This window comes from Amblyomma maculatum, chromosome 6 (assembly GCF_055883805.1).
Source record: "Amblyomma maculatum isolate TAMU_Amacu chromosome 6, ASM5588380v1, whole genome shotgun sequence".
Lineage (NCBI taxonomy): Eukaryota > Metazoa > Arthropoda > Arachnida > Ixodida > Ixodidae > Amblyomma > Amblyomma maculatum.
The window spans coordinates 54,879,149-54,892,706 of record NC_139349.1 but is presented as its reverse complement, the minus strand read 5'-3'; the positions used below and the strand labels follow the sequence as shown (position 1 = coordinate 54,892,706).

Genomic DNA, 13,558 nt, shown 5'->3' with positions numbered 1-13,558 from the left:
ATATCTCCCAGGACTTTCACGTACGGCTCGTCTACCCCCTGGTTTCGCAATGCCTGCATCACCGCCGAGGTTTCAACTGAGTCAAATGCTTTTTCGTAATCAATGAATGCTATGTATAAGGGCTGGTTATATTCCGAGTATTTTTCTATCACCTGATTGATGGTATGGATATGATCGATAGTAGAGTACCGCTTCCGAAACCCTGCTTGATCCTTTGCTTGATTGCAGTCTAAGGTTGTCCTGATTCTATTAGCGACTACCTTAGTAAATACCTTATACGTAACAGACAGTAAGCTGATTGGTCTGTAATTTTTAAGGTCCTTAGAGTCCCGTTTCTTGTGAATGAGGATAATGTTTGCATTCTTCCATGGTTCCGGTACCGTCGATGACACCAGCCACTGCGTATACAGGGTGGCCAGTTTTTCTAGCACGATATCCCCCCCGTCCTTCAGCAAATCTGTAGCACATTAGTATTCAGCAAAAGCAGATCAGTATCCCGAATCAAAAACGCTACCCATATGCAATGCAGGTGCGTCTGTACGGCTTGGTTAAAGCGCGGTTCAATATTTTTGTCGGGTGGCCTTTCAACTGATATGATAGATTGCCGCTGGGATGTGATAATGAGTATGCGCGGCCCGAAACCGAAGTGATAACCGACATACTATAGTGCAACCAATTCGCATTTGGGCTAACCATGATAAACCGGTAGCTATTTTTGTGTAAAGCGGTACAAAAACAGGTTGTGGACACACTTTTTTTACTGTATCAGAGGTGCGAACCTTTTTTCTTGAAAATGATTGGTATGGCTTCCAATCAGTTTGCTTCTTTGTGGGCGCCATTGTCTCCGCTTAACCCCCCTGCTCTCCTGGCGCGGATACGCTGGCCGCTTACGGAGGACTATGAAAATGGGCTAAAGAAGCACCCGCGCTTGGGGAATACAAAACATTCTTATTTGTTAAACTGCTATTCTTATTACAACGTGAATGAATGACAAACGGGCAACAAACCTGCTGTTGTTTTTGCTATTCGTATAGGTAATAACCTATTGAAATAGCATTATCCCAGGGCGGTACTTTTTAAACAACCTCCCATATTGTCTGTATCAATGGTATACGAATTGAAGACAGTGGTAGTAGTAAATTCTATAATAAGACCGAACAATTCTTTGTCTCTAGCATTGATTAGACAATGAAGCAAACAAGAGCTGCCATCAAAAATATGTTCAATTTACCGCGTTGCAGTAATTCGTATATATTACAATATAAGCCCATATATATGGAATGAAATGCTGAATACTTAAAACAACAAACTAATTCTCTGCCGTCTTTAAAACATTTTTCGCACGCCTCTATTGAAATGTGCGTATTATTTAATTTGTTTATGATAAGATAGCACAGGCTACTCCCTCACATATAAAGCCCCGCTTTAACCAAACAATATGAACGCGACTGCGTGGACTATAGGGTAGCGTGAATGCAAGGGTCCTGGCAGGCTGATTCTGATATCACACCCTCCCGATTGGCAGCTCCTGCCAGACGTAACGTCAGGTAACCCTACGCCCAGTCAGCTTACTGGCTAAATCCTTCGTTTTGTTAAACATTTCAACCCAATCACTAGCCGTGTCGCCTATGGGTTCAAACGAATTTGTGTGTAATGTCTGAAAACTAATGAAGTTAAATAATGAAAGTTGCGGTGGCGTCCAAGCTGAAAGCTAGCCCAAGATATGCCGGTCGAAACCAAACAACCTCTTAATGTGTAGGCCAAGAGCTACCTCACTGCTAATGCTAAATTGGCAATGCTGAGAAAAGATAAGATTGAATTAGATTTTGAAAGCGAGTATATTTAAGTGCTGTGGAAAGCAAGTGTTGTTCGCTGGCGCAGCCGTGAGACTCCCCACGCAGCGTAACCTTGGCCTCCGAGAAGGCAGCTGGCATTTTGCCAAAATTTATATTGAAAGTGAAGAAACTGCACGGTGAGTTTTGGAATGTAGCTTTTTACACGACCTCCCATTGGAAGAGACCTCGCATCGAGGCTGTGCAGCAAAGGCGGTGACATTGATGCGAGGGTAGATTGCTCAGTGATATGTGCGTTGCTATTCGGGCGTCTTCATTATATACCAGTTGCATTGACTTACATGTTGGCAATATTTGACGTTAATTTTTGGAGAGGCAGCTTTCTCCTTCATTTCGGGAAGTTTTTTCCACCAAGATAATGCATGCAGCCCTTAAGAAAAGTCATTAGTGATGTTTGTAACGGAAAATACAATCGGTATATTTATTTGCAGGTATGTCTTAAAACATGTACAGAACTTCAGTATCATTGGAGACTGTGACATCGTAACATGCGTATTTATCAAAGGAACGCTTCAGATCTCACATTAAGATAGCAAATCAAAAGATTATAGTTAAGAGAGAAGAAATTAAGTTATCAGGGTATCACATTTTTTTTTCAAGGCGCACGTGACGCCAAATATTCAGGAAAAATATATTATCATAGGCGCAAAATGACGTTTCATACATGAGAATTTTCAAGCACCTACTGTCAAGTTGGTTTGAGAAAATTTACTACGGTCGCTAGCGAACAAAAAAGGATTACATTTTTGGGATCGAAACTTATAGCTATAGCATAATCCAAGGAAAAGGCTCTGAATTCTTAATGTACACAATTGTGTGTGTGTGTGTGTGTGTGTGTGTGTGCGTGTGCGTGTGCGTGTGTGCGTGCGTGCGTGCGTGTGTGTGTGTGTGTGTGTGTGTGTGTGTGTGTGTGTGTGTGTGTGTGTGTGTGTGTGTGTGTGTGTGTGTGTGTGTGTGTGTGTGTGTGTGTGTGTGTGTGTGTGTGTGTGTGTGTGTGTACCGGGTGTCCCAGCTAACTTGAACTAAGGGTTAAAAATGATATATTTAAGGTATGCCAGGGAAACCAGTTGCATACAACTTCCAGCACCCTCACGCACCACTGGCAATTTTTGTTTTGAAATTGCTTAACACCCCGAAGGGAACCAAGTTGTTGGAAGCGGCTGAGCAGCTGGATCTCTGTCTTATGACGGACACCATGTCCCCCACTAGAATAGGAAACAGTGTAAGCAGAGACACCTGCCCAGACCTAGCTTTCACCAAAAACATAAGACATTGCACCTGGACCAATCTAGAAGAAACACTCGGCAGCGATCACAAAATCCTTAGCATATCCCTAATGACAACCCGTATTAAAAGGAACATTAGCTCTACTAAAATAACGGACTGGGATAAGTTCAGACAAATTAGACCGTCACACGACGCAATCACAAGAATTGAAGATTGGGTTCAAAGCCTAAAGGATGCTCATGCAAAAACGACCCAGACCATCAACACAACGACAAAAACCCCAGAAGTAGACAGACATCTCCTACATTTATGGGAAGCCCGAAAAAGTCTATTAAAACGGTGGAAAATGCAAAAATTAAATAGAAAACTTAAAATGAAGATAGCACAGGTTACGGCTGAAGCACAAGAGTATGCTATAAAGCTCGCCAAGCAAAACTGGGCAGATTTCTGCAATTCGCTGAAAGGTACCCTAAGCACGGCTAAAGCATGGTCAATATTAAGAAGCATGATAGACACCTCAAAAACCAAAACGGCCACAAGAAGAACCCTCCACACCATAGCCCATAAATACCCGGGCACAGATGCAGAGTTGATCACCGCCATGCACAAGAAATACATAGGAGACCCTACTCCGGCTTGCCAAACTTCATATGCGGGTCAACAAAACCCCTCCCTTGACTCCCCCATAACACTGGCGGAGGTCTACTTAGCCGCCCGTACATTTACAAGAAACACTGCCCCTGGAGGAGACAAAGTCACCTACGCCATGATTAGGAACTTAGGCACCGAACATCTGCAAGACCTAACGAAGTACATCAACGACGAACTGTGGGAGAAGGGACAGGTCCCATCAGCTTGGAGACACGCGGATATCATCACCATACCAAAGGCTGGAAAGCCACCGGCTGTGGAGAGTCTCCGTCCTATCTCCCTCACTTCTTGCCTGGGAAAACTCTATGAAAAAGTAGTCCACCTCAGGCTCCAAAATTACATCGACGAAAACAACATCTTTCCTTCCTGCATGCTGGGCTTCCGCAAGGGACTCTGCACGCAAGATGCTTTCCTCCGGATTAGGGAAGAAGTCATCAACACCATACCCCGAAAAGGCGAAAATTTCATTCTCACTAGATCTCAAAGGAGCATTCGACAACATTGGCCACCAAACCATATTGCACGAATTAAACAATATCAACTGCGGGGAGAAAATCTTCAAATACGTGAAGGCTTTCCTCTCAGATCGCACAGCCACCATAGGAATTGGAGAGATCCGATCACCAAAAGTACCCATGCCGAACAAAGGTACACCGCAGGGTTCTATAATCTCTCCAATGCTATTTAACATAGCAATGATAAATTTAGCAAAAAAAAAACTGTTGACCCGCACTGATATTGGCTTCACTTTATACGCGGACGACATCACCATCTGGGCTACTCAGGGATCCTTGGCGCAAAAAGAAGAAGCTCTGCAAGCCGCTATAGACCTAGTCGAGGAATTTGCCGGGGAGAGCGGTCTTCAATGCTCCCCAGAAAAATCCGAACTTATCAGGCTACACAGAAGAAATTACAAGTCCCCAGGAGAAATTCAGCTCTCTCTAGGAGACCAGACAATTCAAGAGAATGTCGTGACGCTGGGGCTATGGCGACCCGGCCTTCACTTGGTAGCGTGCAGAGACTCCGGGTTGAAGAAGGACTGAATCTTCGAAGTTGGTAAAATATGTACAAGCAGGTTTACTGGCACTTTGAGAAAACGTATTTACAAGAATATTTACATGAAGAAGAAGGGTACATCAGCAAAATGACAAGCGTTAAGAGTTCATAGCGAGAAGCGACTGGATGAGCCGTTTACCCAGGGCCCAGAGCGACATTTCGTGCTCTGCAGCGTCCTTAAAAACCCCCTATGTCCAGCCCCTCTCTGAAGATGCTGACCAACCAAATCCAGGGCACGCCCCTCAGGTATCGGCATCCAATCGAACACATCACTGCACTGATGGTCTGAAGCACTGACTGGTCCGGCATTCATTCGTTGGGCGTGATCACTTGTTGGCGGGAAAAGCTTGGGAACGGCGAGGAGAGGAGGTACATTTCTATTCTTCAGCAAAGAAACCACAGGCTGGTTCTGACAAGGGGTTTTACTTCTCAGAAACCCGAGTGCACGTGGCGCCGCATAGGGCTCCCAACATGGTCCCTTTTCGACAATTGCAAATCTTTCCTGCATTCCCGGGAAATCACTTAATGGCCGTATGAGTCATGCTCCTTTCTTGTCCTGCACGTCAGCGGACATGTCACTCTGTGGTCTCCTTTGGATAGGAGGCATTCATCACTGGAGGATAGCACTTCTCGACTGGAAGGGTGAACAAAAGAAAGAAAGCACTTCCTGCTATTTCCCTCAGGGGGACGTTTCTTTGTGTTTTTCCAGACGTTCTCTTGACAGGGTCAATTTGGCATTTGCAGGTTGTCCACAAAGCAAAACATGCTTACAAAACAGGATTCCTGGAAACAGGCTCACTTAGAGCCATTGGACCATCACCACATATTCACAAAACTTATCCATGCCCACAGGCGAACAATAGAGCGCGCAATTGCGGATGCTTGGTCGTAACAGCCTCCTCCCCCGCCAGAAGAGTCTCGGAGGGCAGCAGTCCCAGCTGCTGCATGAAGAGACGACTTAATGGCCTGCACGTGAACGCTTGAAGCTCGCTGTTGCTTGTCGCGTTGTCTTGATTGTTGTAGGCCAAATTGCTCGAGCTGTCTGAAACTCAACCACATGTCGAAGCAAGCACTCGGCTCCCGTCTGAAGAGACCAGGTCAAAAGAAAACTGCCATTGTTGTTCGAGAAAAGCCCACTCTCAAGACGTTCAGGACCCACGTATTCCTAGAAAACCAAACGTGCTGCTTTACATAGTCACACATATACAAACGCACGAAAAAAAAAAAAAAACCTGATTATCAATTTGGATACATGGTGAGGAACATCTCGGACCGCTTAGAAAGAGCGGCTAAGCGCGTCCGCATTCCCATTTAACTTCCCCTTTTTGTATCTTATTTCAAAATTGTACTGCTGTAAAATCAAGCTCCACCTAAGAAGGCGACTGTTCTTTGATGTCGCAGTTTGCAGCCAAGCCAGGGGACAATGGTCCGTCTCTACGGTGAATTTGGCCCCTCCAAGATAGCACTGCAATTTTTGAATGGCCCATACAATGCAAGCGCATTCTTTCTCTGACGCGCAATAAGCCCTCTCTCTAGAACTCAGTTTTCTGCTCAAGTAGAGCACGGGGTGCTCATTACCGTCGTCATCTCTCTGGCAGAGAACAGCACCTAACCCTCGATCACTGGCATCACACTGGACCGTGAATTCTCGGCCATAGTCTGGAGCTCGCAATACCGGACGGCTAATCAGCACAGCCTTCAGGTTTACGAAGGAGGCTTCCTTTTGTTCGTCCCAGACTACATTTGTCGGTTCTGTCTTGCGGAGAGCGTCGGTCAGAGCTAGCCAAAGATGAATAGTTAGGGATGTAGTGATTGTAGTATCCCGTCAGACCTAGGAATGCTCGAATTTCCGTCTTCGTGCTCGGACGCGGATAGTCTGCTACCGCAGAAATCTTAATCTCGCTGGGTTTCCTGAAACCCTGACCTACATTGTGACCCAAGTAGTCCACGGTCGCCCTTGCCAGGCAACATTTCTCGGCCTTTACGGTTAGTCCAGCTTGACGCAAAAGGCTCAGTACAGCTCTTAGATGTACCATATGGTCCGCCCATGAGTCGGAAAAAACCGCAATGTCGTCTAAATAAGGCACCGCGAATGTTTCACACCCCTTTAAAACCCTATCCATGAGTCGGGAAAAACAAAATGGAGCATTTTTGAGCCCGAAACTCATCATTGTTGGCTGGTAGCTGCCCGTCGGAGTGACGAAAGCCGCGTATCTGCTGGCGCGTTCAGTGAGCGGTACTTGCCAGTAACCTCGAGTAAGGTCCAGCGTAGTCACATATGCCGCTCTACTGACCTGTTCTACTCTCTCCTCAATATTCGGAATAGGATACACTTGATCCCTGGTGAGAGAATTTAGCTTTCGGTAGTCTACCACAGGCCTAGGGTCTTTACCTGGAGCTTCTACTAAGATCATAGGCGAAGCATAATCGCTTTCCGAGGGTTTTATTACTCCCAATTCCAGCATGCGAGTTACTTCCCTATCCAGAATTTCTCTTTGCCTTGGAGAAAATCGGTAGCACCTTGATCGCACTGGCACGTCTGAAGTCAGCTCAATATCGTGCTCAGTCAAATCAGTTCTGCCTGGCCTGTCCACGAAGCAGGCCTCAAACTCTGTTATTATCTCGCCCAGATCGGACAGCTGGGATTTCTTTAGTTCTCCTCTCTGCTCCGTCTTTTTGAGAAGCTCCTGAGCGTTGCTTCCCTTTCCGCTGAGGCAAATCAAGTTATCCCCCATCTCCTCGGGAAGGTTTAACGTTAGATTTACCACGGTTTGCTCCATAGCTAAGTCCTCTCGGTTTTCACTTAAAAGCCTCGTTAGATTACTAGACGCTGGCGGCAAGAGGTTACTCCCAAGGACGTCCTCATTCCGCGTCTCATCAAGCTCACTTTCAAGTTGACTTATTTGAGATGCCTTGCTCTCAAAGTTTTCTGACCCACTGTCTTCCGCATCGACCACTGTTTTAGCTGTCGTTTCCTCCGCGGTGGATTTTTCTGGAATTAGCAGTGTAGCTAGTTCTCGCGCCTTTGAACGTGTTAAGGCTGGCACAACTCTGTCTCCGAAAAGGATGCCCCTCTTTCGCAGTAGCATATCCGATTTGTTGGAGAACAAATACGGATAGCACTTAGGAAGCTTTCCTGAAACGGCAGCCTCGGTTGTCAACTTGCCGAAAGGGCCCTCGATGACCACGTTCGCGATTGGCAAGCACACACTCTGTTCCTCCACTACCTGGCGGATCCACGCACACTGTCCTGTATAGTCGGAAGGCGACACATACACCGGATGGACAACATCCATCGTTGCGGCCGAATCGCGCAGTACCTTGCAAGGCTTCCCGTTGACTACTAGGTCATGCATGTAAGGTTCCAAAAGCTGCATATTTTCATCGCAGTCACTGACATACGAGAAAACAAACTTTTCTTTCCGGCAGTTGACGGCAATGTGACCCTGCTCATTACACCTAAAGCATGTGAGCGGCTTCCTAGCCCCAAGCTTGTTCTTTGTGTTCGGCGCGTTGGTCACTTCCCCACTTTTCTCACTGCCGTCCTTTCTAGGGCGTTTGCCTGAAGAAGCCTTCCTTTCTTCGTTTGCAAATCTAGCAAAGTGCCTTTTCTGACGGTTATTTACACTCAACTTGGGATTGCGGAGCCTATCCACTGCTGGGTTGCTGAATTGTCGGCGCGAAGCGTACTCCTCAATGACTTCGGCAGCTTCAGTTGCCGACTTAATGTCGCCTCGGTCCTGTAACCAATTTCTTTCTTTTTCTGGGAGGCAGCTATAAAACTGCTCCAAAAGAATTCGCTCGACTACAGCGTCCCTATCACTGTAGGAATCAGTGCTCTTTAGCCACTCGCCCAAATTAACTCTTAAATTGTACAGGAATTCAGGGTAACTCTCGTCCCTGGACTTAGTAGCGTTCCGAAAACGTTGTCTGAACGCCTCGGAGCTAAGCCTATACTTTCTCAGAAGGCAAGCTTTGACCTTCTCGTAGTTGTCCGCGTCCTCCTTGCTTAGCCGCGCGACAACCTCCGCTGCCTCGCAGGGCAGAACCGTCAATAATCTCTGAGACCACGTGTCTCGCTGGAAGGACAGTTTTTCGCAAGTTCGCTCAAAGTTAGCCAGATACAGACCGATATCCCCTGATATCACATATGGCTGCATGTACTTTGACATCTTGAAATCTGCCTCCTTGTTGAGACGAGGTACCGCTAGCTGGGGACAATCGCCCGACCTCTTGCTCAACTCTAGTTCTAATTTCCGGAGCTCAATTTCTAGCTCCAGCTTTTTTGCTTCTCTTTCAATTTCACGCTCTTTCTGCTGTCTGAGCTGTTCCTTTTTTTGACCGATGAGGTTCCATGCTTCACTGAGCTCCTCATCATCGGTTCCCAGATCAGTGATTGCCTTTATAATCAAGGGTTTTCGTGCCAAACCACTTGTATCAATTCCCAATTCCTCACACAATAGCAACAGGTCCGGTTTCTGCAGCTTTTGTAGGTCCATGATCGCTCCGAGTGTCGGCTACTTCCAAAACAACTGTGCAAACTACCAAACCTAAAGGCGTTTCCACACTCTCTTTACCAGTTCTAAAATCTAACCCTGTTCTAGAACCTGGTCCACATCAGAAGAAAAGCCAAGCACTCACCCACACATGCGATCGATGTTCCGAGCTGCCCTCTTGGCCGATTGTTGCTCCTGCTTGTTGCTTGAGATGCCACCTCCGATCACAAGGTGTTGTGGCTTGTAGCTTCAGATCCACCTCCAATCACCAGATGTTGTGGCTTGTAGATTCAGATCCCAACGCTGGGCACCAGTGTTGGGGCTTGTGGATTCAGATCCTACCGCTGATCACCAGTTGTCGTTTTTTTTTTTTTTTTTTTTTTTTTTTTTTTTTTAAATTCTTAAGCTCATTTATTGCGACAAGTTCTGACACAGCGAGAAGCCATCAGGCTAGCGTTTTCTTGACAAGAGTGAAGCTAATGTGTTCTTGACATGCACAGCAGCCACATCATAATTTCTGATGGTGTATCCTATGATGGCATTGACCTTCACACTGTCAAGCTGCTCCTTCTGCTGAACGTCCTTGAAGGCATTTGGTTTTCGCCCAAACAGTGACTTGCCCGCAAACTCCTCGGGAGAAAATAGTGCACGCAGTAAACAGCGGGCGAACTTTGTGCCAGAGTTCTTTGAGTCGGCCTTAATCGTGGCCAGCTTCCCTTCATCAATGAGGACACCGTTTCCAATGTCAACTGTTCGTGCTGTCACGACAGGTGTTGATTCTGGGTGGTCATTTCTCTCCAGCATCCGCTCCAACCGCTTAACCATTTCTGCAGCATTAAGAGAATCCCGAGCCTGCTGAAGTTCATCTTTCAGTTGCTGAACGGCTTCCTTCAGCTGCTGGTTTTCTTCTTTGAGCTTGTCACTTTTGCTTCGAAGCTGTTGTAGTTCACTTTCCCGAATCTCCTGTCGTCCACTGCCCAGAGATGAAGCATCTTCATCAGCTTCATCGGCCAAGCAGGCAAGCTTGCTCTTCGTAGAGGGGTGAGTGCCAGCCACGTTTTGGGCGTCGGTCAGCTGCCTCATCAGATCTTGCTTCTCATGTTCAAGCTGTTCCACCTTCTGACCGAGTCCACAGGCACAACCGGAGAACTCCTGGCAAGCTTCAGTTGGAGTTGGTGACATACTGCTCCAACCTTCGTCCTCGGTCCCCTGCTCAATGCAGCTTCGTTTTCTCGGAGGCTCCAACCCCGGCTCGGACTCTTGCACAAAAGTTGCGTTGGGCCTTGAATTCGATTCCGGCTGCGGAGGCGTGTGTCTCAATGGGCTCTCTTGTCGCATCCAGGCTGCTGCTGACTGCGGGGTAGCTTCGCACTCAGCACGGGGCTCCGGCTCCGGACTCGACGCTGGCTCACATTTGGAGGGGTAGACGTCTGCTAGTTGTGAAGTGCTCGCCAAATGTGCTGTCTCTAACTCCGTTCTGCCTTCCCTCGCAGAGTGAACGAGCGTTGCCTGGTCACGGAATGGTGTCTGAACAGTACAACCCCAGTTGACCGAGCTGATGCCAGGAGAGCTGCTTGCGACTTCCGGGATGACTAGGCGACTATGAGAGACCGGCGAATGGCCGCAGTAACAGCACCAGCCGCACTGCAAAGGCGCCGCTTGGATGCTGCTTGATTCCAATGATGACGGCCGTGTGAATCCGTCGCACTCGCAACCATTCGTCGTGCAATGTCCGCGCGACACACCACGCACATCCACATTGGTGAACATCGCTGTCTTTAGACACAAAGTGCAGTTGTGGACACTGTTGCTGCCACGCCGTTTTGCGCGCCAAAATCAGCTGGGTTCTTGCTGCGCGCCGAACAGATTAGCGCCACCGACACCAGTCCTTGCGAACGAAACACCCTTCAAGAGATAGCGACAATTGTTTCTGAAGCAGCCCAAATTTCGGGTAAAAGTTGAAGAAGCCGCCACAAAGAAACCCACGTGAACGTAGGAGAACCCTTTCTTCGCGCTGCGCAAGCGAGCGGCAGACTCGTGGTCACTCTTGACACCTGTCACAACAAAGGCACCTTGAGAAAACTTATTTACAAGATTATTTACACGAAAAAGAAGGGTACATCAGCAATATGGCAAGCGTTAAGAGTTCATAGCGAGAAGCGACTGGATGAGCCGTTTACCCAGGGCCCAGAGCGACATTTCGTGCTCTGCAGCGTCCTTAAAAACCCCCTATGTCCAGCCCCTCTCTGAAGATGCTGACCAACCAAATCCAGGGCACGCCCCTCAGGTATCGGCATCCAATCGAACACATCACTGCACTGATGGTCTGAAGCACTGACTGGTCCGGCATTCATTCGTTGGGCGTGATCACTTGTTGGCGGGAAAAGCTTGGGAACGGCGAGGAGAGGAGGTACATTTCTATTCTTCAGCAAAGAAACCACAGGCTGGTTCTGACAAGGGGTTTTACTTCTCAGAAACCCGAGTGCACGTGGCGCCGCATAGGGCTCCCAACATGGTCCCTTTTCGACAATTGCAAATCTTTCCTGCATTCCCGGGAAATCACTTAATGGCCGTATGAGTCATGCTCCTTTCTTGTCCTGCACGTCAGCGGACATGTCACTCTGTGGTCTCCTTTGGATAGGAGGCATTCATCACTGGAGGATAGCACTTCTCGACTGGAAGGGTGAACAAAAGAAAGAAAGCACTTCCTGCTATTTCCCTCAGGGGGACGTTTCTTTGTGTTTTTCCAGACGTTCTCTTGACAGGGTCAATTTGGCATTTGCAGGTTGTCCACAAAGCAAAACATGCTTACAAAACAGGATTCCTGGAAACAGGCTCACTTAGAGCCATTGGACCATCACCACATATTCACAAAACTTATCCATGCCCACAGGCGAACAATAGAGCGCGCAATTGCGGATGCTTGGTCGTAACAAGAAGTACAAGATCGGAGTTTTGGGGCTGTGGTTGCAAAGCAATTTGAGAGTGGATTATACAATCAAAACACTCAAAACCACAGTCAACCAAATTTCCAGAATGATTAGAAGGGTGACCTGGCACCGGAAAGGGATGAGGGAGGAGGACACCCTCCGCCTTGTACAAGCCCTAGTCGTTAGCAGGATTACCTACGGGCTCCCATATCACGAAATTAGAATCACTGATAAAAGGGCCATTGACACTATCATAAGAGGAGCCTATAAAACGGCCCTAAACCTCCCGCCAACAACATTGGGCACTCGGAGTGCGCAACAACTTCGAGGAGCTCAAGGAGGCGGTTCTAGAGAGTCAGAAACAACGCCTAACAACAACGTAGGCGGGTAGGGAAATCCTGTCAAAACTAGGGCTATGGCAGGCACTAAGAACTTCTGAGATCAAATCACAAATTCCGACATCCACAAGAAACAACATCTATGTGAACCCGATACCCAAGCACATGCACCATGAGTTACAGAAGGGTCGAAGGAAAGCCAGAGTCAAATCATTGGAAAAACAATTGTCTAAAGACGCGGAAGTTGTCTACGTGGACATAGGGGCTTACGGCGAGCCTGGCAAGTTCACAATAGCTGCAGTTGACCACAAGAAGAGGCCAATTATTCAGGCCTCGATCTATGCCAAGGATCCTGCGGAAACGGAATCACTGGCAATAGCCGTCACCATAAAAACACAAGACCACCAAAAGAAGTCATCACACGTAGTGATGGACTCCCAACCAGCCTGCAGGGACTACCTGGCTGGAAAACCTCACAGAAGAGCGTGTGCAATATTACGTTCCATCTCCCAGACGCACACAATTACATGGACACCTGGACACGAAGGCCTAGAAGGAAATGAGGTAGCGAATGATCTAGCCCGAGCTCTCACAAACCGGGTGGATCCCCATCCCTACCCCACCCCTCTCCTAGGACCGGCCCTACGGCGACCCACACAAACAACTTCCTTCCTCGGACGCTATAGACTGGAGAAAAATACAAACAAACACATTCCCTAATCTTCACATTTTAAATAAGATAAGCCCGACAAAATACACGAGTTACTGTCCTTGGTGCGGTGCAAGCCCCACACTCTATCACATCTCTTAGGAATGCCAGGACAAACCGACCCAACGTTACTAGTGCCATGCCCGAAACACGAGCAGTGGGAGGCGGCCCTGACCAGCGACAACCTGGACCAGCAAGCCTGGATTATCCAGCTAGTCCGCAAGTCAGCTGCTGCCAGCGGAGCCCTGGACTAGGGGCACCGACCACCCAGCTCCTGCGAATTCTTACTGATTATTAT

General features: G+C 47.7%; 1 protein-coding gene across 1 annotated transcript; it reads right to left on the bottom strand.

The window, feature by feature from the left end:
• Nucleotides 1-9,693: 9,693 nt before the first annotated feature.
• Nucleotides 9,694-11,344, bottom strand: LOC146185776 (uncharacterized). The gene has a single exon (XM_084606699.1). It carries the CDS (start codon nucleotides 11,051-11,053, stop codon nucleotides 9,734-9,736), a length of 1,320 nt encoding a protein of 439 aa, XP_084462825.1. The 5' UTR covers nucleotides 11,054-11,344; the 3' UTR covers nucleotides 9,694-9,733.
• Between the last annotated feature and the right edge of the window lie 2,214 nt (nucleotides 11,345-13,558).